Raw genomic sequence first — 22,979 nt, 5'->3', positions numbered from 1 at the left:
ACTATATTACACAAATGTTAAGATAAAAAAGGTATGGTCCCAATCATTCACAGAAGAGAAAGAAGCAAAATTACAACGCCGTGACCCGTCTGGCTATAGGCAAGTTGTCGGAACACGCGATGAACTTTTTAGCGAGGCCTTGCTTAGATGGTCGACATCACATACGGCCAGCCATCCTTCCAGCCAAGCGGGTTCCAGCCGTATCTGAAGCCGTCGTTACCATCACCGCCAGCCTCCTTCAAGGAAAGTGGGTAGTATTGATAGTAAAGAACAGAACCCCACTCTTGATCTTGGATGACACCCCTAGAAGATCTTGTTAGCAGTGTTTCACATAGTGCATAGGTGCTGCAGGAGAGGAAAATGGGCCACATACTGTCCACCGGGGGCGTAGATCTGGTCATGGCTCTGCAACAAGATGGTTCCGCCAGAGTTCAAGCAGGAAGTACCAGCCATGTCAACCTGTACGTATATCGGTTAGAAAGTTTGTAATTTTGATACATAAATGGACTGTGGGAAATAGCACTTACAAAGCCTCCAAGTCCGCTTGTTGAGCGGCACATGTGAATGCGGTACTCCTCGCCCTGAGGCGGGGAAGTGGCCGTGTAAGAGCCAGCAATACCACCACTGAATAGCAGATAGTAGTAATCCTCGTGCTGGAACATGAACGATGCCTCCTCGCGGTGATTGAGACTGGCATTGAATGCAAGCTGGTGTGGAGCTGCAGAGCCGACTTTCAGTGGAGACTCCATCTCGACTTGGAAGAGATCCTTCCAGTAAGAGCCGAATTGCATGTACTGCTTGCCGTCGATAGTGATCCAGTTGGGGTCGATTCTGTTGTAGTCGCCGCTTGGGGGGAGCCCAATCACGCCGTGGTCGGTCCATGACCCCGGCTCCATCGTCTTAGATGTGGCTACACCAACTTGCGAGTTTTGCGTGCCGAGCTGCGATACCACGTAGTACATATAGTAAAGTCCACTATCATAGTGCAGATCAGGAGCCTTCAATCCTCATATTAGTACTTATTCTCAGTCAATCAATTGAATCCGCGGTTCGGCTTGCATACCCAAATGTCCATGCTATCGACACCGTTCAACTTTATTACTGAGCCTTGAGGCAGTGCGGGACCTTCGTTGACCCATGGACCTTCGAGCGAGGGCGACATCATGGTGTTGACTCCTGATCCGGTCGAGAAGCGAAAGTACATGCCATCTGACTCACGCTGGATCATTCCAGGATCATGTGTCCAGCAATCTCCCATACAAAAGCCCACCTCCGGATATGAGGTAGCACTGTCCGTCGTAGACACTGGAAAGGCGCTGGCTAGCGCAGCTATGCCTAATACAAGTGGGGCGAACATTGTAGTGAGAGCCAGTCGAATGGGGAATTGGGGCTAGAGAGAAAAGTCGACTAGGCCGCGATAGCAGTTGAAAGTAGAAGGCGACATGCGTAAATGAGGAGCAAGCCATTATTTATGTTGCTTTATTGCTTTTCTCCTTGGAAAGCTCATGGAATGTTGCTTTTGGTCCATCTCTAATTAGACATAGCTCAAACGCTTAAAGAGGAATAGCGCGCACCGAAGCAAAGGGCAGGCGTTGGTGCCAGAAATCGGGGCCTGTAAGAATTCCATGTAGATCTTCGACATTTATGGTAATATGAAAACAGATCACGATAGGGCTTGGCGTTAATCTACTATAAACTCTATACTCCCAAGGCTAATATTCAGTAGCATTTTGTAGGCCTGATGATATTTGGATACATATCGCCCATGTCGTGTTTTCGTCTCGCATGTATGATGTTTAGTGTATTACCCCGAGGCACTTTCAATGCAAGCACTGCTTTCCAAAACCAAGGACATAAAATTAGTATTTTCCCAGTATTTCTGAATCACACTCAGGTTTTTGTTGGCCCATTTTCAAGGTCTGGGCGACAACACGGGGTCGTCGTGGCATGATTGGGAATCTGGAATGTGGGCTCCAATGTTGACAATGTCGGCCTCATCTTCCAAGGAATGTGTCAGCACTCATGGGCTCGTAAGTCAAAGAATAAATCAAATGAATACTATTAGGGTAGCAAGAAAGAAAGGAGCAGTTGAAAATTGAACTTTCACCTCTAGGGTATATAGTATCGATCTGCAGGACAGGTTGAGTGACTCCAACAGAAGGAAATTTGGGGAACGCAGCCGTAGCCAACCACGAAGTCTTCAGCATCTCTCCTATGGACGGATGCCCATATTATGGTTTTGGTATGGCCAAAATAGTGGGTCCCATGTAAGGGGGCTTTGGTCTCGAACTCCCGTGATTCCCATCTCTCACCCAAGTGCACATGTGGAAGCCACCAGATGACCGGCCTTGCATAAGCCACACGTCAGCTAGTAGCATGGTGGATGAAAATATTAACAGAAATTGGGATGAATTACGAAATATTATTCTAAACATCAAGTGGCTCATCAACTTCGTGACCTTGTGGTGAAAGGACTGGAAGCGAGATGATTAGGGTTCACTCGACCTCAATCGCCTTCCCAGCCTATTATTTTGGACATCTACAAATTCAACACAACTTCAGGGTTCTACCTGCTATCTGCAAAAGAGTTCAAGTGCAGAAGGAGTGTGTGGACGCGAACCTGAAGGTACGCTGCATTTGACACTCAAAATCACCAGCAACGTGTGCAATTCCATTCATTTCAGATAAGACGATACTGATGATGACCTATGAGTACTTAACCAAAAAGTGGGAGAGAGAATTACCCCGACCTTTGTATACCCCGCATCAGATCAAACGCTATTTTTTATGCGCTATACCGTATTTTGAGGAGGGCCCGAAGTGTTGAAATTGGCCTATTACGGAGTTTGTTTTTATTACGCTAAACTGCATTTTGAGGAGGGCCCGAATTGCGTTGTTGTAATTAGCATATTGTGAACGCCTCTTTTCGCGCGCTAAACCGCATTTTGAGGAGGGCCCGATTTGTAGGCTTAGAAGGCTCTAATAGGTCATATTCCATCTTCATGCATGCTTCAAACCTGAGAACCAGGATACTTTGGCCCCGTAATACTATTCAAAGGTGCTGTGGAGGTAACAGGTGGGTCCTTCCCCAGACTCTAGGCAGAATATAACCAACCATTCAGCGGGTGGAGCCGAGCGTGGAGCCGAGGAGTATACTGCAATATTGTCTGCATTGCTCTTGGCTTAGTAGTGTACGCCGTTGTCAAAATGCATAAACTTCTATACTAGGTAGTAGAAAATGAGGGGTACGCGTGGTCTGACCTGGAGATTCGAGGTATAAAGCGTGGACTTTTCCTCTTGCTAATTCAACTACAAGCCTCCTTCACCGAGCAGTGCATAGCCTTGCCTAATACCAGCAACTGGACTAGAACTCCAGTCAACTCGTCACAATGCAAGTTTCAAGTCTACTTAGGTTGCTTCGCTTGTCGATAGGTATCGCCGTGGCTATTTCGGCGATAGGTGGAGAATCTATGCGCCTGCCTCGAAATGCTGCTCCAGGCTCGTTGGCGCGCAGAAGTTCATTCAGCAGCGACTGCTCCCGAACATGTATGACGAACATCGTGCAGGGGATCATTGATTCAATGGTCATGCATAATCCGTTCATGCTGCCTTTGGCACCAGTCTACAAGGCGACCGAAAACTCGCACCCGGCAGCGGTCACTATGATGACGGCGTGGCGCACTATCACGGAGGCAGGTGAGCCCAGCCTGCTGGCAATCGACACAACAAACGGCACAGCCTACTTCGCCCTGGACGTTAGCGAAGGCGACGACGCGAAGAAAACAGTCCTTCGAGGACGAGTCAAGGTTGTCGACCGGTTAATCACCGAGCTGGAGCTGTTCATGAACCGCAACCGAGGAGACCACGGCTTTTCCTACTCGGCCATAGAACTTCCGGCGAACTATGCGGAATTGATGTCGCCGCCAGCCAATCGAACAAAGGCGAGTAGAGAATACTTGTATAATCTGAGCGATGCCCTTTTCTCGTCAACCAACAACCTTTCCGTTAGTGTTGATGACGACTGTCAATTCACCGAACTGGGCTGGAAGGTTATTGATACTGGTGTCTACGGAAATGCTTCAAGTGACCCGCTCGGTTGCAGCTGGCCAGATGATCATCCCACTGACGATAATGCACGCGTAGCCTTAGTTGTCGACGAGGAACTGGGCTTTGTCGTGACTAGCGGCATTATCCCAGGCAAAGTCTACCCCTACCAGAATGTCTCCGCTTTTATCCCGAATCGTATGACTTCGGCACAGGAAGCGCAGGATGTGTGGGTAAAAGAGACGGAAGCCGAAGCTGAAATCACAGTCGTGTCTCCTTTTGGAGCCACTGGTGACACACTCGAAGTGCTTCAGTACTACGACGGAAAGCTCCAGGCCATGCAAATCAATGTTTACTTGAGTGGCCCGAATATGACGTCGCCCTGGCTGTGATAGGCTGTTTTGATGTGGTCTGGGGACAGTCGCATTGGATGAGACGGATCAGAATCCTAGTCCAAAGTGGCGGCGCTTGTAGAGTTGACCTAGTGTCGGAAACTCAGGTAGTGCAGCCTATTGCCCCCAAGTTTATGAGGCTTAATGTGGTGATCGATATAGTCTCTGCTAATAGTCAATCATTAATATTGAGCACATTGAACAAATTGATCAATACCTTCGTATATGTCTGTCGGTTAATGGAGGGAGGAGAACGCGACGCGAACTTTCATCACCGGCTAAACAAAACCTCTTTTCTAGCTTGTATTTCCGAAAATAACCTCGGAGCCTTGGCTGATTAACATTTCAGAAACAGACTAATTATACATTCATAGAACTACAAAATCATTACAGGGTAAATAACATCAAACCATCGAGTGCGTCCATCCTCTCCACCTTTGAGAATCCCCCGTACAAAACAAGCAGCGACAGGGGCCTTGGTCATACAGAGCAGCATCACTCCAACCCAAGCTCATCAGAGCTATCAACGATGTCGTTGAACCTATTTGCAAGTGCCTCTTCAACAGCACTCATGATCACAGGCACATCCGAAGCGTGGATACGATTGGAACCCTTCCAGCCCTGTCCAATCTGGATATTCTCAATTGGATTGTTATTTCCATTCCTAATAGTTGTTGTGAAGGTCACCTCGTCTGCAGTCGTGGTCGATGAAGGCGTGGACGTCTCCTCAGCGATGGCTGCGGTCGGGGTCGCCGTGGCTTCCTCGTCTACCCCATGGCTGGCTTCGCTGGAGGGGGCTGGGGTTTCTGTAGTATCTGCAGTAGACGATGTGGGCGCCAGGGCTTTGTCTATGGTATCAATACCCAGCTGGTGGAAAATGCTGCTGAGGTAATTCTCGGTGTCGGGAATAATCCTCTGTTACTTGTTAGCTGCGGTATTATTGATGCGAATGGTTGGCTCATTTACCGGGTTGCGAGGTTGTATCTTTGAATGCAGTCGGTTTTGGGTTTCGGTGCTCGAGTCGCGAATTGGGATCGCGTAGACAGTCGCAGCCAAAAGGCTCGCGACCATGGCAGCTCCCCAAGATGATTGGGATGAAAATAACATATTGAATGGCTTTTAGGTGTTGCGCAAAGTTGAATAGGGTGTTGTTGATTTGGTACAGCGGAGAAGACTGCAGCGCCAAAGGGAGACTATATGGCGAAGGGAATTTCCAGATGCAAAGTAGACCCACCTGGATATCTATGATTCATATAGGTTATGTTTTGTGGGGTCTGCAATATTTGTGGCTTTCTGGAATGAAGGTTGTGAGCACTGTATAGGGGAACTCGGTATAGAAATTCCAACTGTCGCATACTTTACCAAACTATCCAGCCGTCCCGTAATTTCAACAATTTATGCTAGCTAATTGACTTTTAGCTGTCACGCCTATTACAAGCCATTCGTTCTAGACTGGACACATTAATGTGTTTACTGGCTGTCATCGTATCTCAGGGGACGGTTGTTGCGAAGCCAGGGGTGTCTGTGCGCGATGTTGATCCTGGTGTCGGCATTCCAAAGGCTGATCAGACCAATTAGATACTTCCACTAGATCATAATGACAGTGCCGAGAGAAAGGTAAAGCAAACAGCCCTGAGAAATTGTGTCCCTGCTCAGATTGTAGGAATGACGAGGTGATTATTTGTCTGGTTATTCAGCCGATCCAAAATACGACCTGGTGAGAACTCAAGCCGTTCAACTTCATCGGTCGCTCTCTTTCAAATCTCTATCAATGTCCATATTATTCTTCTATTTTGTGCTTCGGTTTTTTTAAATGTAATTTTTGAAAGAAGTTTGAATGCACTCGGTTGAATAGATAAATAATACAGCTTCTGTCTGCTTAAACACCATCATTGAAAGTATAGTGGTTCATCCACCGCTGAAGGTTCAATTAGCAAGTAGATACTAAGCTTGTCTGCATTTCTCACTAAGACATACCTTATCAATTGGCTTTGAAGAATCACAGAATCGGAGATCCGTCGCGAGGCGAATCACATTATCAGGATCATGGTTGATGGTCGACGCATGAATCTAGAACGCCGTTAGATGCGGTCAATAATAAATCTTAGGTCGACGTACCATATGAGGCTTGTGCAAGACAACATCCCCAGCCTCGTAGGCCGAGACCAACCAACGTCGGCTATGATGCCGGGCAAATTCAGCCGGAAATTCCGACAGCAAGCCCGTTGCCATCATATTCGAGTTAAAAGCATTTTTAGCCTCCTCATCACTCATCCCGGATTCTTTTGCCTTCTTGTAAAAAGCTTGTTCGAGCTCCACTCCGATGCTGTCACCTATGGCCCAAATTAACCCAAAGTATTACGGCAATGATAGACGACGCCTCAACATACCATCTTCCAGATAGATCAGCCCTCCCCCATTTAACTTGATATCTCCCATGGGAACCCAGGCGGTGATACTGGTCGGATCACCATGTCGCAAGAAGATTTGGTCATAATGCACACCAATGGGCTTCGAGCCAGGGATGTTATTCCTGAGTAGTGTTCGACGCAGACTGAGAGTGTTCTTGTTCCAACCGGAGAATCGAGCGATGAAGTCGTAGAGAGCGGGATGGTTGCAAAACTTCTCAGCATACCAGTCCTGATAATGCGCATCGAGAGCGAGGTCCACAAATGCTGCCGCCTGCTCACCACCTGGTCTTCCATTTCCGTCGGCATGTCCAGCACCAATGCCGGGGTATTGCTCATGACTCTTGGCTGGATCGAAAATGCCTTCGACGGGCTCGCTGCCGGGCTTCAGGACACCGGTGGACTTGAGCGATGTAAAGTATGCGTTTCGGGCTTCCAGAACATCGTTCCGCGGAAGGATCTGCTTGAGAAAGAGATATCCGTCTTCCTCAAATCGCTTTCGGAGCTCCTCCAAGGATAGTGTAGTCTCGGAGGGTCGGAGAAGAGTCGCGTTTTCTGAGTTCAAGGGTCCGTCATTGACCTCGAGGCGGTTCGCTAGGATGGCAACCATTTTGGCTGTATGAAATTAGATATGATAGGTAGCACGTATGTCAATGAAGCGTTAAGATTGAAGAAGAATATTGATTACCAGTGAGATATGCTGCAATTTATAACCTCATAGCTGCCACAGGTCCCCGTGATTGCGGGGTGGTCACCTAATGTAATCAGATTTCATGTCCAACCAGACTGGCACGATTGTCATCTGCGCCCCGCATGGAACAACAATTCGGCACTTCAGTGGAGCTTGTGTCTCCATGGAATATTCTTTGGGCAGCATGATGCTGAGATTGAAGCAAGAAGGGTAACTATCCCCGCTTTTGTTGCGGGGAAGTGTACTCGATGGATAAAGGCGTGGAACCCATGATGTCTCCACTGCGGGAAATTATACTCTTTTCTCCTGCGGCGGGGGAAATGCGAACAGTCACTGGTGATTCTCATGACACTAATTTCCGTCATATTTTTGTTTTCCTGGATGGTACACGCTACATGCCCATCTCTACATCTTCCGATCTTTCGATTCTACAATTTTCTGATAGTGATCTACAGACACCTTTGAAATTGTTTCGATATTCGGATACGCTCGCGCCTTACCCATATGCACTGGAATTGTATACAGGCTTATTGATCAAAGTTTCCATTCTCGTGGTCCACCTCCCGACAACTTTCATGGTTGCTGCATTGTTTCAAAGTTGAGATACCCTGACGGTAAGGGTATGCAAGGTCGCCACTATACATAGGACCCTGCGTAATCCTTGCATAATGCCCAATAGAATCTGATGCTTTGGCCAACTACCCCTTATTTACGTTCTCCCTTAAATTTTTGCATAATGCAACATATGTTTTCATGCTAAGTAGGAAAATAAGTCTCCAGTGGATGAGCGCTCAAATTTCATATGCCCTCAGGACTCATCCTCGCTTCTCCAGTCACTCATGCTCCAAGAAGAGACACCATCCTCAATAACCAACTTCATAGTTGAGAAAACAATGTCTTCATACAGCTCCCTTCCCGCCGCTCTAGCCTTTGCATGCCACGGCCCCCGACCTCCTAACCTCGCATCATTCCGATTCCGCCAGATGCCTGCTCACGGTATTAGCCAAGGTTACCCATCAAGATCATTGAGATCACTCACAAGTTGCCAGGTTCTGTCTCTTCTCATTCTTCGTACCGAACCAATACTTCAATAATCCACCACTGGTGGTAGCTTCTTGGTGGGAATACGCATCCAAATCATGGAGATGATCATTATCAACACCCGACTTCAGTATTGACCGGAACGACACAACATAGAAAGTCTGTTTTGTCCATGCGTGGCCTTCAGCCTCTGAGAATAATTTCAAGAGATCAAAGACTTGAGCCCAATTGAACGATTCCAGATACTCCGCTGTGGCATAATCGTCCCGAATAGGCGTGAAGTATGCTAATGCCAGCGATAGCAGCCGGCTTTGCGTGTCCAGGCCATTTAAATCCAGAAGATGAGGTGATCCATTGTATGGAGAGGCAATCAGACGAGAATCGATATCTGAAGAGTCATATTGAGCATCTCCCTCGCCCAATTGCAATTGACGAGATGCTGCAGCGTTGAACTTCAAGTCGTCGAAATCGGATGTCACCAGATCATGGCGGAGGAGCCGGTTCAAAATTGGTCGAGGAATTTGATCTTGATCCAAGCCAAGTTTTGCTGCTGTGCTGCTCAGCGTTGGGGCAGCCACGTCTATCGCCATGCTTGGAAGATAAGAGAAGAATACAATGCGGGTATATCACGAGCCGTTTGTTGGCGAGAGTCTATGCAAAACAGAAAAAATGCGACTATAATGAAAGCAATAGAATTGACTTTATGAGGGTTTGAAAAAAATTTCATCGTCATAAGATTGGGGCACGCAGTGCACACCGCTACCATGTTTCTTCATTTGGTGCCACATTCCCCCAGATTGCGAAAGAACGGCTACAGAACCCGGCATAAGCACGCCATCTAGAGTGTCAAAGTCAAAGTTTGGTTCGGATCTTTTAGGTTCTCACGCAATTCGTAACGACATATTGATTTGTCTACGAAGCATTTATTTGTTGATGAGTGGAAGCTGACCGGATGATGCGCCACGTGTTTCATGGCCTGGTGGAAACCAAATCATGCATTAATATTATGTACCGATTTTCTAGTACTGGTGTAGCACACATGGTACGCTGAGTAAATTCTAGGACAGGGTTTTCCATGTTCAACCATGGTACGGTGACTTTGACATCGAGGGGCCGCACCATATATATATCCGGGCGAGATACCCCTGATCGACGGGATGATACCAAGGTGTAGTTTTCGGATAGGCTACCATGGGATATTGTAATTAACAATTTCATATAAGGTAGCAGACCGTTCAGTTCCTACTCCATGGTTACTGAGTTGTAAATTGTACTTCGGTCTAATACATGCGGCGAGATCTCGCCAATAGCACAGATCCGATTTCGCCACCCGAGAACCTAGAATCTGCTAAACCAATTGCGATATGACCTACCTATCGGATTGCATCAACCGATTGCGGAAGTTGAAGTGATGCCCAATGGTACTTCAGTCAAAGACCAAACAATTTATTTGACCTTGGAATTCCATGCAAAAAAACCAATTATAGGAGTGGGATGTCTACGCTCATTCGCGCTTAATCTGCTCTATATTGGACTCGATGAAATTATGCAAAATGACAGATAATGAAGAACAAGAACAAAACGCTTAAAAGAATGAAAATTCGAAAAAGAGGGGGGTAATTAATACTGCATCGCGCCTTCCAAAACCAATACGACGGCCCATGCATCGGGGAAATAAACGGCGCAGCAGCATATGCACACGGCCGACAATGTTACGTAAAGGATCACCACATTAGGACCTACAGATCAAGCAAACAAAATAATTCCTTATCTTGAAATCTTTGGATATTTTGTGATTGGATATGACCGTTTACTGTACAAAAATTGGTATCACGAGGTTAAAAAAGAAAGAGCCAGCCACCTCCGGTCATTGATCGTTCTTGAACGCCGCCCAAATGCAGACCCGGAATAAACAAATGAACTAACAAGCGGATGCAACTATGGCTTAGCGGGTGGGCCCATCTTGCCCGCGCCGGTGTCCACCTTCTTTTTGAGTGGAAGAGCTGGAACCTTGAACCCATCCTTCTCCTTCGGTTGAGTGCTGGTTTGGCTACCGCCAACCTGGGTAAATGTGCCGGAGTTAAACCAGCGGTCCTCTTCAGCTTTGCGCTTGCGACTGAGTTCGGCTTGCACCTTAGGATCGACGAGCTCGAGGCCTTGTACAGGAGTAAATGCAATGGTACTAGCCGTACCAGCGGAGCCGCCACCCAAGGAAGTCCCAACACCGGAGCTGCGGAGGCCCTTGGATTGTAGAACACTAGCAGTGCCGTTCATGCCGCCCTGACCAAAGCCGCGCAATGAGGAGGCGGTGCCACTGGCCGGAGTTGATCCACCCCAGCCCTTGTTGTTCTTGCTGAGCTTGGCACGGGTGCGCTGGTCGATTTGCGTGGCACGAATGCGGCCATCGTTCTGTTGACCCAGCATACCCAGACCGACAGTGCCTTCACCTGTACCATATCCAACTTCTGATTCCTCCTTGCCGAACGCAACTCGGTTCTGGGCCTTGCGCATTTCAGTCATGGCGATAGCCTCCTTGGCCTTTCGTGCACGTCGTCCACCACGCTTTCTGGATGGCTTGTCATCTGGAGCTGGAAGGGCCTTTGTTGAAGCATTAGGAGCAGGCTCAGTCAGTTTCTCCAGTCGCTTGAAACACTGCTCTTTCAATTCCTCGCCGAGGGAGCCATCTTTCGCATACTTTGATACATCGGCGCGGGTTGCGAGGACCATTTTGGCGGAAACGATCCGGATAGCTTGCTTTTTCAGATCGTTGGGAACCTCCTGGATGAGTGGTGAGTCGTACAAGAAGCCTTGTGATCGAACACCATGATTCGTAGCAAATCCCAGTCCATCCTGTCTCCTAGATCCCTGTGCGCCTAAATTACACGCGGGAATTTTCGCCAAGTCCAGCAATCCACCGGTTTGGTTAAGAAATTGGGCGGCAGTGTGAGCACCAATGAGCGTCGCTAGGTTGGGGGCAATCTGATGCACACGAGACCGGATACTCTCCGTGAGAGCTGTACGTTCACGATCGAGTGTGATGATCTTCTCGCATGTATCCATGACCATCTTCAATTCTGAATCGGTCATCTCGCGGCCACGGGTGGTCGTTCCTTCAACTGCCACAACCATAAGAGACGGCCCATCTAGCACTCCCTTGAGCGACTCTCCCACAATGTTGTCTGCGGAGTTCGAAAGGGCTTTGATGTCGTCGAGAGGGCCATTTCTGAGGATAGCCACGGTTTTCGCATACTTGATAGGGCTCGTGACGAGGGTTTCAAGTTCGGGGAATCGGATGGAGTAGTGATCGCGAAGGACTTTGTGTAGGCGGGTGAGTTCATCGCCCGTTGTAATTGACCGGTCGAACTCGTTGGTCACTTCGGCGCCTTCTTTGGGGGCTTCTTGCTCATCTTCCTGCTCCGGTTCGAGGTCTTCGTCCTGCTGGAAATCTTCCTCAGAGTCCTCGAAGTCGCGCATAAGCTCCTCCGCGGTCGACATGATGGCGTATAAGGAGAGATTATTGTGTGAGTGGTGAGGTTTAGAGGCGAAAGTAAATGATCCCTGGTGCCACCGGGGCTTTTGAAGATGTCAAGTTTCCTCGGAATTATTATTTGCGATGGAGCGGAAGTTAGCTGCGGCTTAGTCACGAGAGCTACTGCGGGTGGCGAAACGAGACAGAGGTGCAGGTTCAATGATTTCAATCCGCGATTTGATTGACGGATCATAAGAGTTGCAACATCTTCACTTGGCCATTGTGCGCCTTTATGAGAGAAGATAAAATAAGCGGCCCGTACTAATATCGCTTTCTTCCTGTTTTATCTTCGCAGTCACGCTGTCGACTGTTTGAGCCACTACAAACCATCACGCCCGGCCATCCTCCAACCCGACATCTCTGCCAACCTCGATACCCTTCACCTTTCACCATGGAGGCGTCACGAGGCCCTCCCCGGGTCAAGAACAAGGCCGCTGCGCCGATCCAGATCTCTGCGGAGCAGTTGCTCCGCGAGGCCGTGGACCGGCAAGAGCCTGGCCTTCAGGCCCCGACACAGCGCTTCGCTGACTTGGAAGAGCTCCACGAGTACCAAGGCCGCAAGCGCAAGGAATTCGAGGACTATGTGCGCCGCAACCGTATTAACATGAACAATTGGATGCGCTATGCAGCATGGGAACTAGAGCAGAAAGAATTTCGGCGCGCGAGATCAATCTTCGAGCGTGCCCTCGATGTCGACTCGACCTCCGTCGTCTTGTGGATTCGGTACATTGAAGCGGAGATGAAAACCCGGAACATTAATCACGCTCGCAACCTCCTCGACCGCGCTGTGACGATTCTTCCCCGTGTCGATAAGCTCTGGTACAAATATGTCTACATGGAGGAGACTCTTGGAAACATCCCTGGTACTCGGCAGGTCTTCGAGCGCTGGATGTCGTGGGAGCCTGAAGAGGGAGCATGGGGCTCTTATATCAAGATGGAGAAGCGGTATAATGAGTTTGACCGAGCACGCGCGATCTTCCAGCGCTTCACGATAGTGCATCCTGAACCGAAGAACTGGATCAAATGGGCTCGTTTCGAAGAAGAGTATGGAACGAGTGATTTGGTCCGCGAGGTGTACGGCATTGCGATCGAGACATTGGGAGAGGACTTTATGGATGAGAAGCTCTTTTCAGCTTATGCCAAGTTCGAGGCTAAGCTGAAGGAGTTTGAGCGCGCTCGGGCGATTTACAAATATGCCCTCGATCGCCTACCGCGCTCTAAATCGATGATCCTGCACAAGGCCTACACAACTTTCGAGAAGCAGTTTGGTGACCGGGAAGGCGTCGAAGACGTCATCCTGTCCAAGCGCCGAGTCCAATATGAGGAGCAGCTCAAGGAGAACTCTAGGAATTACGATATCTGGGTTGACTTTGCACGACTTGAGGAAACCGCGGGCGATCCGGAGCGTGTACGAGACATCTACGAACGTGCCATTGCACAGATCCCCCCTTCACAAGAAAAGCGACACTGGCGCCGCTATATCTATCTCTGGATCTTCTATGCTATATGGGAAGAGATGGAGGCCAAGGATATTGAGCGTGCGCGTCAGATCTACCAGGAATGCATTAAGCTGATTCCCCACAAAAAGTTTACATTTGCCAAGGTCTGGTTGATGAAAGCGCAATTCGAGATCCGACAGATGGAATTGCAAACTGCACGGAAGACATTGGGTATGGCGATCGGCGCTTGCCCCAAGGACAAGCTTTTCCGAGGCTACATCGACCTAGAGCGGCAGCTATTTGAGTTCGTCAGATGCCGAACCCTCTACGAGAAGAAGATCGAATGGAACCCCTCCAACAGCCAATCTTGGATTCAATATGCCGAACTTGAACGTGGCTTGGATGACCAAGAGCGCGCGCGGGCCCTCTACGAGTTGGGCATTGAACAGCCGACTCTTGACATGCCGGAACTGGTGTGGAAATCCTACATTGAATTTGAGGAGGAAGAAGAGGAGTACGAGCGCGTTCGTGCGCTGTACGAACGTCTCCTCGCCAAGACAGACCACGTGAAGGTGTGGATCAATTACGCCCGATTCGAAGTCAATATACCCGAGGAGGAAGAAGAGGAAGAAGAGGAGGAGCGGCCGGTCAGCGAGGATGCCAAGCGTCGTGCCCGTGCCGTCTTCAACCGGGCTCACAAGGTGTTCAAGGACAAGGAGATGAAGGAAGAGGTATGTGACTCCTGCTCTACAGGGTTAAACTCTATACTAATAATTAATCAGCGCGTGGAGTTACTCAATGCTTGGCGTTCGTTCGAGAACACTTACGGCTCGCCGGAGGACATCGACAAGATCGAGAAGCAGATGCCGCGGCGGGTCAAGAAACGCCGCAAGTTGGAGGACGATCGGTACGAGGAGTACATGGACTACGTGTTCCCTGCGGACGACCAATCAGCCGCGAATCTATCGCGGCTGCTCCAAAAGGCGCACCAGTGGAAACAGAGTGGGCAGACTTAGAGCGGGGCTATCGCACTTGTATCCATTCTTCGACCTGTGTGTTATTAATATCCACCAATACTTACATGTACCTGTCATCCTTTTCCCATATCCTCCGGACAGCCTTCTCAGCTGATCTTGATCCTACCCGCGGGTGATCTGTCGTAAGAATCTTATAGCTATGGTTGGATATGTAAGGCCAACCCCCAAAGTCAGCTGAGGGGACTGTGCGAGTCAAGATCCAGAAATAGAGGGCTGACTCCAAGGTTGTACCTGCATCGGCAAGTCGGATCCAGTCAGAAGCCTTTCTTCAGGTACCAGACGCACGGTCCACGTAATGCACCATTTATTCAACGCGACCGTTTTTCCCACGAGCCCAAGTGGAGGAGCGGAGGCGCGGAAGAGCGCCCAGTTGGGGGCGACTCATTTAAATTCCACGCTAATTTTTTTTATGGGCGGGGGTTCGATACTTCGATGGCAAGATTCCATGATTTTCATGATCTGATCCTTTATTTACATGAAACAATGGAAAACCTCCAGGAGTATAAAGCGCATTGTGTACCTGTTTTCATTTTCCGTCACACGCGCACGAGCCAAGTGTGAATCCATGGTTAAGATCCCCACTTGCGGAAAAGGGGGTTTGTTTGGTGTTTGGTGTTTGGTCAAACCCGTTCATGTTGGTTTCTCTGTTGGTTTACTCCCTTGCATTGTAAGCTCTGCTGTACTCGGTGCCAACCCCCAAGTGGAGACATGCATAGTAGCCGAGGATGTAGAGAGATGCAGGTTTTGTTTCTCTGCAGGACCCACTCAGGAGGCAGCAGAATAGGAAAAAAAATTCAGTAGAAATAATTCAGTCTGTACAGAGTAAAGGGGAGAGAAGATAGCAATTGAATTCTTCCCAAAATCTAGAAGTCGTTGATCAGGTAGGTTTAAGGGGAAATTACCGCTGGGCCATTTCGTCATGGTCTTGACCGTTAAGGGGATGGCGTCCTTTTCCTTTTTCCACTAACTTTGGCTCTAGGGGGGCCTTGTCTCACTCTACCCTGCCTCAACTTTCGTGCTGTGCACTCGTCCCTTCGGTTGTGTGTTGTTGTCGTTGTCTGTTGTACTTCAACTTTCATTCTTTCGCGACGTGTCGCTGAATCTCATTCGCTTTACCTTTTCCGACGCGTTGACCCCCGACTTGACAAGCTCCCACCTTCCTTCGGTATCGCGACTTCAATCTCACACTTGAGATTACACTAAAGCGACCTTGCCTACCATTTTTTTGTCATCGGCCCAACATCTCGAGCTTCTCGCGCTTCCACAGCATTCCAACTCCACAACTTCCGAACGGACACATTCTTGAGGTGAAGATCTCCCGGCTGCCGGATGCTGGCACATTACTCCTGAACGCTCCCCGGCCGAGATGAGATAGTGCTCTGGTAGTCACCGTTCAATCTCTACTATTCGCCCTGACTGACTCTGCCGGCTGGCATTCCGCATTCTTTTCTTTTGGTCTGGTATCACATCTTTTCTTCACAATGACTGCGCCCGAGCCCCCAATGAGCTTGGAGGGCCATTGCTCCGCAGTCCACGACAATACTCTCTACGTCTATGCCCCCGATGGATTCGCCTCGCTCTCCCTTGAACGAAACGCCAATTGGACCACGCTATCACCGGGCGCGAAAGTTACGGGGGCCGCATGTGTCACCGCGGCAATTGAGGGCGACAACGACAATTTGGCTTTCTATGTAGTCGGCGGGTCCGGCAACTCATCTTACTCCGGTCTGCAGCGGTACTCGTACCAGGACCAGATATGGTCGCCATTGAGTGGTTCATCGAACTTGAACAATCTCCTCGGACATGGCGTGGGTTATCTTGAGGATGCGGCTACCATTTTAGTATATGGCGGGAGCCAGAATTCTGATACGGCCTCCCAATTGACCTATGAGCTATCAACATCCTCCCCTTATGACACAGATTCAAAAGTGCCTCAAGGTGTTCCCTCAGCAGCTTCGCCGATGCTGTTAAAGTGGAATGAATCAGCCCTTGCTTTGGTCGGTGGCTATACCTCCACAACTGAGGTTTACCTCTATGCAAATACAACTGGTTGGGTAGCTTCTGGAGTAACACTTCCAAGCAACATCTCGTCAGAAACCGGTCGCTTCGCTATCTTGAGCGATGACGAAGGTAACAAGATCCTGGAGGACTTCGACATGGACGTCTCGCCGAATACTATCACCAGCTATGAAATCATAAAAGATGGGATTGCCTTGGCCGCCTCTGTCGTTGGATCTTCCTCTACAAAACGGAGCTTGAGCAACTATCCCTCTTACAACAGCACAAATGCCGGAACCACGATACGTTCCGACTACGCAATTGCTCAAAGCAGTGATGATTTGGTTGTCATCTCCAGCGGCAGCGGCAACAACTCAGTGTCCATATTCAATCAAACATCCAATAGCTGGACCAACACAACAGAGCTCTTTTATGGCAGTGGCACACAGAAGGTTCTACACTCAACTACCACGACCACCACATCTAGCACACCTACAGCCACAGCCACAGCCTCTTCTACCGCGTCGACCACACCGAGCTCATCCCCGACTGCTGCTGCCGCTGCTGCTGCTTCCGACAGTTCCGGTGAGCAAGTCGGCGTAATCATTGGTGCTACCCTTGGAAGTATTTGCGGTGCCATCATCATCTTAGTTGCTATCCTGGTGCTTCTTCGCCGCAAAAGAGAGCAACATAATCCAGAGGGCGAAAGGAAGGGCGGAGACGGAAAAGATCGCCTGAGTTTCCAAGATCAGGGAATAGAACCCCTGACTGAAGGAGCTTACCCCATGGCAAAGAGCCCTGTCCCAGTCGCAACGATATCTGATGACTCACTTGCTATCATGTCGGGCAGGTATGCAGGAGAGAAAGCCCTGAGGGCTCCCAACCAGAGCTATGGATACGGGCTGGGCAAGCAAGGTCTATCTCCCATTCCGTCTAGTGGATTGGCTCCATCAAGCATGTACTCCGATGACTCGGACCGATCTGCCGCAGTCGCCGCTGCAGTCGAGGCTATCTCTAGCCCCGGAAACAAGCCTGGGGATCGAACCACCGATGAGGGATGGGGCAAGTACTTTGATGACAATCGCGCGACGAACCTTGCTGGAATGCAGTCCGACCGCTCCACCATGAGCTCCGCGTACACCAAATCAGATTACCGTGGTAGTACCGCCTGGCCAATGTCCAACCTCGCTCCGTTAGATTTCGGTTTCCTTGACCAACCGAAGCCGCTTGGTCAAGTCAATAGTGGCAGTCCCACAACAGAACTTGGTGGTCACACTGGGCGCAGCTTATTCATTCCCGAAAGCCAATCTGCCCGAATTTCCAGTGCCGACTCAGTTAGCATCGCCTCAGACGACGACCCGCACGATACAAACTGGACTGGTGCAGGTCACAGCAGTTGGCTAGGACGCCCGAGCAGCAGCAACTACAGCAACAGTTATTACGGCGCAAGTAACACAAATCTCCCGGCGACGAACTCCCAAACTTTCGCACGCAACTCCAATGCTCGCAAATCCAGCGTCATCATACCCGACAACATTGACGAGCTTCCGCCTTCTGGGAATTACAATTCCGATATGAGCTGGCTCAACCTCCACGCCGAACGCTAAGCATTTTTTGGAACAATGGCATCTGCAATATTTTCCATCATCTACACATTCTCTCCAACCTTCTCTATCTTGTCATCCTCTTTGATCTTTTCATTGTTCGTTCCTTGCATGGCGTCTCCTGGTTGGTGTCTTGTAAAAGTTTCCTTGTCGGTCGCATACCTTGTTGCATATCCCTTGCATCTATCCTGTCCTTTGTCTCTGAGAGCGAGCGATTCCTTAGCGGTGCCTCGGACTTTCTGTTTTCCCTACTACTTATCAGTGTCCATACTCGCGTGTTCTGGTTGACTATTCTGCTCTCGTGCTGATTGAGCCTTGGTTGACTGGTGCTTGTTCTGTACATATTTGGATTCATTTCATGGTACCCGAGTACCCCATCATTAAACATCACCATGTATAATCTTGGCATATTTTGCATATCCTTGCGTCTTCTCTGTTGTGGGTTATCCCCATTTCGGTTACAAGGAACTGATCACATCTCTGTCTACGTGGGCATACCTAAAAAGCCATCGAGTATTCCCATCACATGCGAGCATCCCCACCGAACACGTGGGTTTTCAAAGATCCATGCTAGAATTACCGGAGCTTGACTTGTCTCCTCTCCACCCTTATAGTCCCGGTATTTTAGTCTTGCTACCAGTTGTATACCGCTACCAGTTGGATACTAGGCATCTGACCACAAGATAACTAGGAATGATCCGCTGTATGTGTGGCATTTGTATAAAGACGTTCATTTGATTGGTCACACTGGTTATCAACACATTCAATTCATGATATTTTCCAAATTACATCATCGACAAGCCTGGTGCGTCTGCTGCAGGAGGGTTGGAGTGTCTGGTTTGTATGTAGACCTTCTGCATTCCCTCGCGCTTGTCAAAAGCTTCGTAGACTTTTTCAATATCTTCGAGTCGAAGTCGATGGGTCACCATGTTGAGCGGGTTGATTTCTCCCTTCTGAATGAGGTCCATGAGATGTTCCCAATATTTGTGTACTGGAGCTTGGCCATTTCCAATCAGGCGTACACCAGTTTCCATCAAGGCACCGATATTGAAATGATTAGTCTGCAATGTCATAAGTGAGTTTAGTTGCTCGTTTTTCCTAGTTGCGGGGTAAAATCGAAAGAACTCACATATCCAGCATAAATACCAGTAACACCGACTCGTCCGAACGCCCGAACAGATGTGATCATCTCATTCAAAAGCTCAGACGTATCCGTCTCCATCCCGAGCATCATCTCAAAGTAGTGAGCCCATCCTTTCGCATACTCGCCAGCAGCACACTCAAGCGCAACATCAAGACCCCTCGGTGCGATCTGCTTCAGCTGAGATGTCACAGACTCTCCCGAAGGTAGACTAGAGAAATTAAGAGTTTCAATCTTGGGCAGCTTCTTCTTGACGAAGTCCAATCTCCAAGCGGCATCCCCGCCGTCGATGAGGATCACTCGGCTAGCCCCGTGAAGAAGGCTGAACTCTGCACACATCTGTCCGATTGGCCCTGCACCCCAGACTCCGACGACATCACCCTTCTCAACACCAGTATCCACTACACAATGCCAGGAAGTTGCCAGAACATCAGACACGTAGAGTGCCTTCTCATCTGGGACAGCATCGGGGATCTTGAGTAGGTTGACATCTCCATATGGTACTCGGATGTACTCTGCCTGTCCACCAGCAAAGCCTCCGGTGAAATGGGAATATCCAAACATGCCTGCAAGAGATAAGCAAAGGTTTATTGGTAGTGATCTGAGAGACTTACCAGCTGTACGCTTCCCATACATCACATTCTCGATTTTGTTCTCGTTCGTTCTCTCGCACTGCGAGTACCGCTCATGGCGACAGTTGTTACAGTCGCCACAGGCGATGGGAAACGAAACGACTACACGATCACCGACGCTATGCTTCTTGGCTTCGGGTCCAATGCTTTCCACTACACCGCAGCATTCATGACCTAGTACATCCCCTTTTTGAAGTTGTGGGATGACTCCTTTGATATGATTAGATACTAATCATTCTGGCGCATTATGGACTACATACCGTGATAAAGATGGAGATCGCTGCCACAGATTGTGCTTCCTGTCACCCTCACGATGACATCTCCTGGGTCAACGGCCAAGGGTTTTGGCATTTGTACTGATTGCTTGCATAAGTGAAATGATTTGAATGACGGTAGGAATTATTCTGAATTACCTAGTTTCACCTGGTTTTTCCCTTGCCAAGTTGTCGCTAGAATTTTGTTATCAGTTTCCGTGCCTGTTTCATTATAGTTGCTGATATCTGTGGTAATGGAGGCATTGTCATCATGGCCGATGATGCGCTCCACCAAGTTTGCAGCCTGTGTGAATGCCATTATGGTTTTCGATCTGAAAAAAATTTCAAGTTTGCTTCAAGATGCCTTCAAACTTGAAAGATTCGTCGAATTCGATTCTTTCGCATTTATATAGTTCAACCATACCTGAAACCTTAAACCTTCCCAGTTTTCTGACATCATCATGAATGATGTTCTGACATCATGACCACACAGGCTGTTCCCGAACGCTGAACGTCAAGATAAATTCCAGCGCCACATATTTTCACGATCAAGAAATGTGGTAGAATGATTTATTAAATTACTTAATTTCGTTCTTTTGTCGTAGCGTCTCCCTTTAGCGATGTTCAATATTCACCTTCATTGACCGTGGAGAGTCGATAAAGAGCCAATATGGTATAATTTTGTTGTACCTTGCATCGTTAGGAACTTCGACGACCACATTTGGCAACTATAAGACGCGAAAGCTATAGAACAGGAGGTATTCAAAGTCAACTAAATTAGAATGGAGGCTATTTTTCAGATTCAAGCTATTTAGAATAAACCATACATTTCTTTCGAACAGACAATTCAGGACTCCGTAATAAGAAGGCGACAACATAGGCTTTATAAAACGAGGACAATTATGTGTAGATTGGACTTGTTGATGGTGGACCTAGTATTTTTAAGTCTGTAAGGTTGAAGATATAGATATAGCCCTCGTGGGTAATTTAAATATTTCGTATCATACGATTCACCTTTGGAACAGGTCTTAAAATACAAAACCAACCAGATGTGGACTAGCGTAGGGTTCGAATTGGCTTGTCTCTGTTTCCGATATGGAAGGTGAAAGCGATCGCTACTGTAACAGTAGCTGGATACCAAGCTCTTTCTAGAAAAGAGCGGGGCCAGACGCAATGACCAAACAATGTTTTATGAAATAAGTTGGAGGGGACAAATAATCCAATATAGGGACTAGTACAGGCATTAAGGTTTGATAACTTGGCAAAAAGGCACCAACTAGGCCGAGGGACAAAAGAATCAAAACGTCCAAGAGCGTTAGTGGTGGGGGATGCAAGCGTAACAGGAAATGCAGGTGATGCAGATCGACACGGCAAGAGAGTGGATCTAGAACTGCCCTTTTCAACCCTCATGGTTAACCTCTTTTTTACCGGTCACCTACAGACGCGATCAAGACGCAGAGCCGTTCAATGCTGAGGCTCTACTGTTTTCCCGTAGACAAATGTTTAGTGTTGGGGTGGGGGGGGAGGGGTCACAAAGCAGAGCATTTGGTCAAACACACTATGAGGGTGAGGTTATGTTGAACGCAATTAAATGAAGCAGCGTGGAATATTACATGTATTACTGGAAACAGCCAAGTCTGGTAGTCGAGAATAGTGTCTGGGGACTGCGCGTGTATGCAGCGGAAAAAGCCTTTTGCACTCCACGTGGTTGGTTAATATGAAGTGGCGTATGGGGAATACCCAAATGGTACTATGTGAATCGATGACCTCGTTCAACTTTGGTTTGTATTAGTATATTACGATGACACGCCAAGCACGAGGTACAGAGAAAGTACCCGCTTAAAACGCTAAGGAATATAAGCCGATGTCAAAGAGGGGGGGTATGGCACGGCCCCCAATTCACAGTACCCAATCATTGTGTGATTTGTACCCTGCACAGCCTCGCTTATCACCGCGTCGAACCCCTTTTCGGTCTTAGCAATGCCACATGTGCATTCGTAAAATGCCCCTTCACGTCCAACATTTAATTGCGGAGTGATTCCTACTTCTCGCTCCAATTTGGGGTTCAAAATCAACTACTCTTCAGGATCTGGGTTTAGCTCTTGAAATTGTACTTTGAAGGCTGCGTGGCTAAGTACATGTTGGGCCTTCATTTGGATCGGCATCACCATTGAATAGGGCTGCGGCTTTCTGTTCAAGGCTACATAGAAGGCCACACACCCCGAGGGAATACCATCAATCATTTCGAGAATTATCCCACTCAGCGTATGTATGGTCAATCTCATGTGGTGGCATATGATACTAATAGTGATCCGTAAAAGCAGACAAAGATCTCTATTTTAAAGAACACACTCCAGTCCATTCATCTCACTGGCACCATTCAAAGTTGTGGGGCTGCAGATACCGCATCTAATAACCCTGATCGACTACTAGTACTCATGGACTGGCTAAGAAGAATATTTACGGGCAAGACTGCAGACGATATCGCCGCAAAAAACAGGAGGAAACGTCAAAGCAAAATCCACAGTCAACGAGTACGAGCGCGCGAAAAGGAATTAAGGCTGGCCCAAAATGGCGGTGGTTCGAAAAGCGCACGTCTATTTTGGGGCCTCCCGGGGGAAACATACAGCAATGAAAAACGGGGCAAACGACCTAAAAAGCTGCCTACTAGTGGACTTATGAGGACGAGCTACTGATTAGCGGATTCTACAGATATCACTATTGTACAACATCATTGCATTTGCAATGTCTAGGAATATCAAATTTGAC

The 22,979-nt window shown here is 48.4% G+C and overlaps 9 protein-coding genes across 9 annotated transcripts; 3 read left to right on the top strand and 6 right to left on the bottom strand.

Moving 5' to 3' along the window:
* Positions 1–143: 143 nt before the first annotated feature.
* On the bottom strand, positions 144–1,357 carry N7503_005000 (uncharacterized protein; the record flags this gene model as incomplete). The annotated part of the gene is made up of 4 exons (XM_057064547.1): positions 144–303; positions 374–459; positions 528–998; positions 1,064–1,357. The coding sequence occupies 4 exons, from the start codon at positions 1,355–1,357 to the stop codon at positions 144–146; spliced, it is 1,011 nt and encodes a 336-aa protein (XP_056922290.1).
* Positions 1,358–3,548: 2,191 nt separating this feature from the next.
* N7503_004999 (uncharacterized protein) lies at positions 3,549–4,436 on the top strand (the record flags this gene model as incomplete). The annotated part of the gene is made up of 1 exon (XM_057064546.1): positions 3,549–4,436. One exon carries the CDS (start codon positions 3,549–3,551, stop codon positions 4,434–4,436), a length of 888 nt encoding a protein of 295 aa, XP_056922289.1.
* Positions 4,437–4,931: 495 nt separating this feature from the next.
* On the bottom strand, positions 4,932–5,543 carry N7503_004998 (uncharacterized protein; the record flags this gene model as incomplete). The annotated part of the gene is made up of 2 exons (XM_057064545.1): positions 4,932–5,351; positions 5,403–5,543. The coding sequence occupies 2 exons, from the start codon at positions 5,541–5,543 to the stop codon at positions 4,932–4,934; spliced, it is 561 nt and encodes a 186-aa protein (XP_056922288.1).
* A 772-nt stretch (positions 5,544–6,315) lies between these two features.
* On the bottom strand, positions 6,316–7,454 carry N7503_004997 (uncharacterized protein; the record flags this gene model as incomplete). The annotated part of the gene is made up of 4 exons (XM_057064544.1): positions 6,316–6,354; positions 6,414–6,506; positions 6,555–6,769; positions 6,827–7,454. 4 exons carry the CDS (start codon positions 7,452–7,454, stop codon positions 6,316–6,318), a joined length of 975 nt encoding a protein of 324 aa, XP_056922287.1.
* Positions 7,455–8,343: 889 nt separating this feature from the next.
* On the bottom strand, positions 8,344–9,166 carry N7503_004996 (uncharacterized protein; the record flags this gene model as incomplete). Its single annotated transcript, XM_057064543.1, has 2 exons — positions 8,344–8,522; positions 8,575–9,166. 2 exons carry the CDS (start codon positions 9,164–9,166, stop codon positions 8,344–8,346), a joined length of 771 nt encoding a protein of 256 aa, XP_056922286.1.
* A 1,348-nt stretch (positions 9,167–10,514) lies between these two features.
* N7503_004995 (U4/U6-U5 snRNP complex subunit PRP31) lies at positions 10,515–12,071 on the bottom strand (the record flags this gene model as incomplete). Its single annotated transcript, XM_057064542.1, has 1 exon — positions 10,515–12,071. One exon carries the CDS (start codon positions 12,069–12,071, stop codon positions 10,515–10,517), a length of 1,557 nt encoding a protein of 518 aa, XP_056922285.1.
* A 425-nt stretch (positions 12,072–12,496) lies between these two features.
* clf1 (putative cell cycle control protein (Cwf4)) lies at positions 12,497–14,560 on the top strand (the record flags this gene model as incomplete). Its single annotated transcript, XM_057064541.1, has 2 exons — positions 12,497–14,275; positions 14,327–14,560. The coding sequence occupies 2 exons, from the start codon at positions 12,497–12,499 to the stop codon at positions 14,558–14,560; spliced, it is 2,013 nt and encodes a 670-aa protein (XP_056922284.1).
* Positions 14,561–16,062: 1,502 nt separating this feature from the next.
* N7503_004993 (uncharacterized protein) lies at positions 16,063–18,186 on the top strand (the record flags this gene model as incomplete). Its single annotated transcript, XM_057064540.1, has 1 exon — positions 16,063–18,186. The coding sequence occupies one exon, from the start codon at positions 16,063–16,065 to the stop codon at positions 18,184–18,186; it is 2,124 nt and encodes a 707-aa protein (XP_056922283.1).
* Positions 18,187–18,968: 782 nt separating this feature from the next.
* Positions 18,969–20,529, bottom strand: N7503_004992 (zinc-dependent alcohol dehydrogenase; the record flags this gene model as incomplete). The annotated part of the gene is made up of 5 exons (XM_057064539.1): positions 18,969–19,244; positions 19,313–19,890; positions 19,939–20,166; positions 20,217–20,312; positions 20,370–20,529. 5 exons carry the CDS (start codon positions 20,527–20,529, stop codon positions 18,969–18,971), a joined length of 1,338 nt encoding a protein of 445 aa, XP_056922282.1.
* Positions 20,530–22,979: the final 2,450 nt, after the last annotated feature.

This window comes from Penicillium pulvis (assembly GCF_028828015.1).
Source record: "Penicillium pulvis strain IBT 33274 chromosome Unknown contig_23_segment0_segment0, whole genome shotgun sequence".
Lineage (NCBI taxonomy): Eukaryota > Fungi > Ascomycota > Eurotiomycetes > Eurotiales > Aspergillaceae > Penicillium > Penicillium pulvis.
Note: the sequence above shows the minus strand (reverse complement) of the source record. Positions and strands in the feature narration are given on the sequence as shown.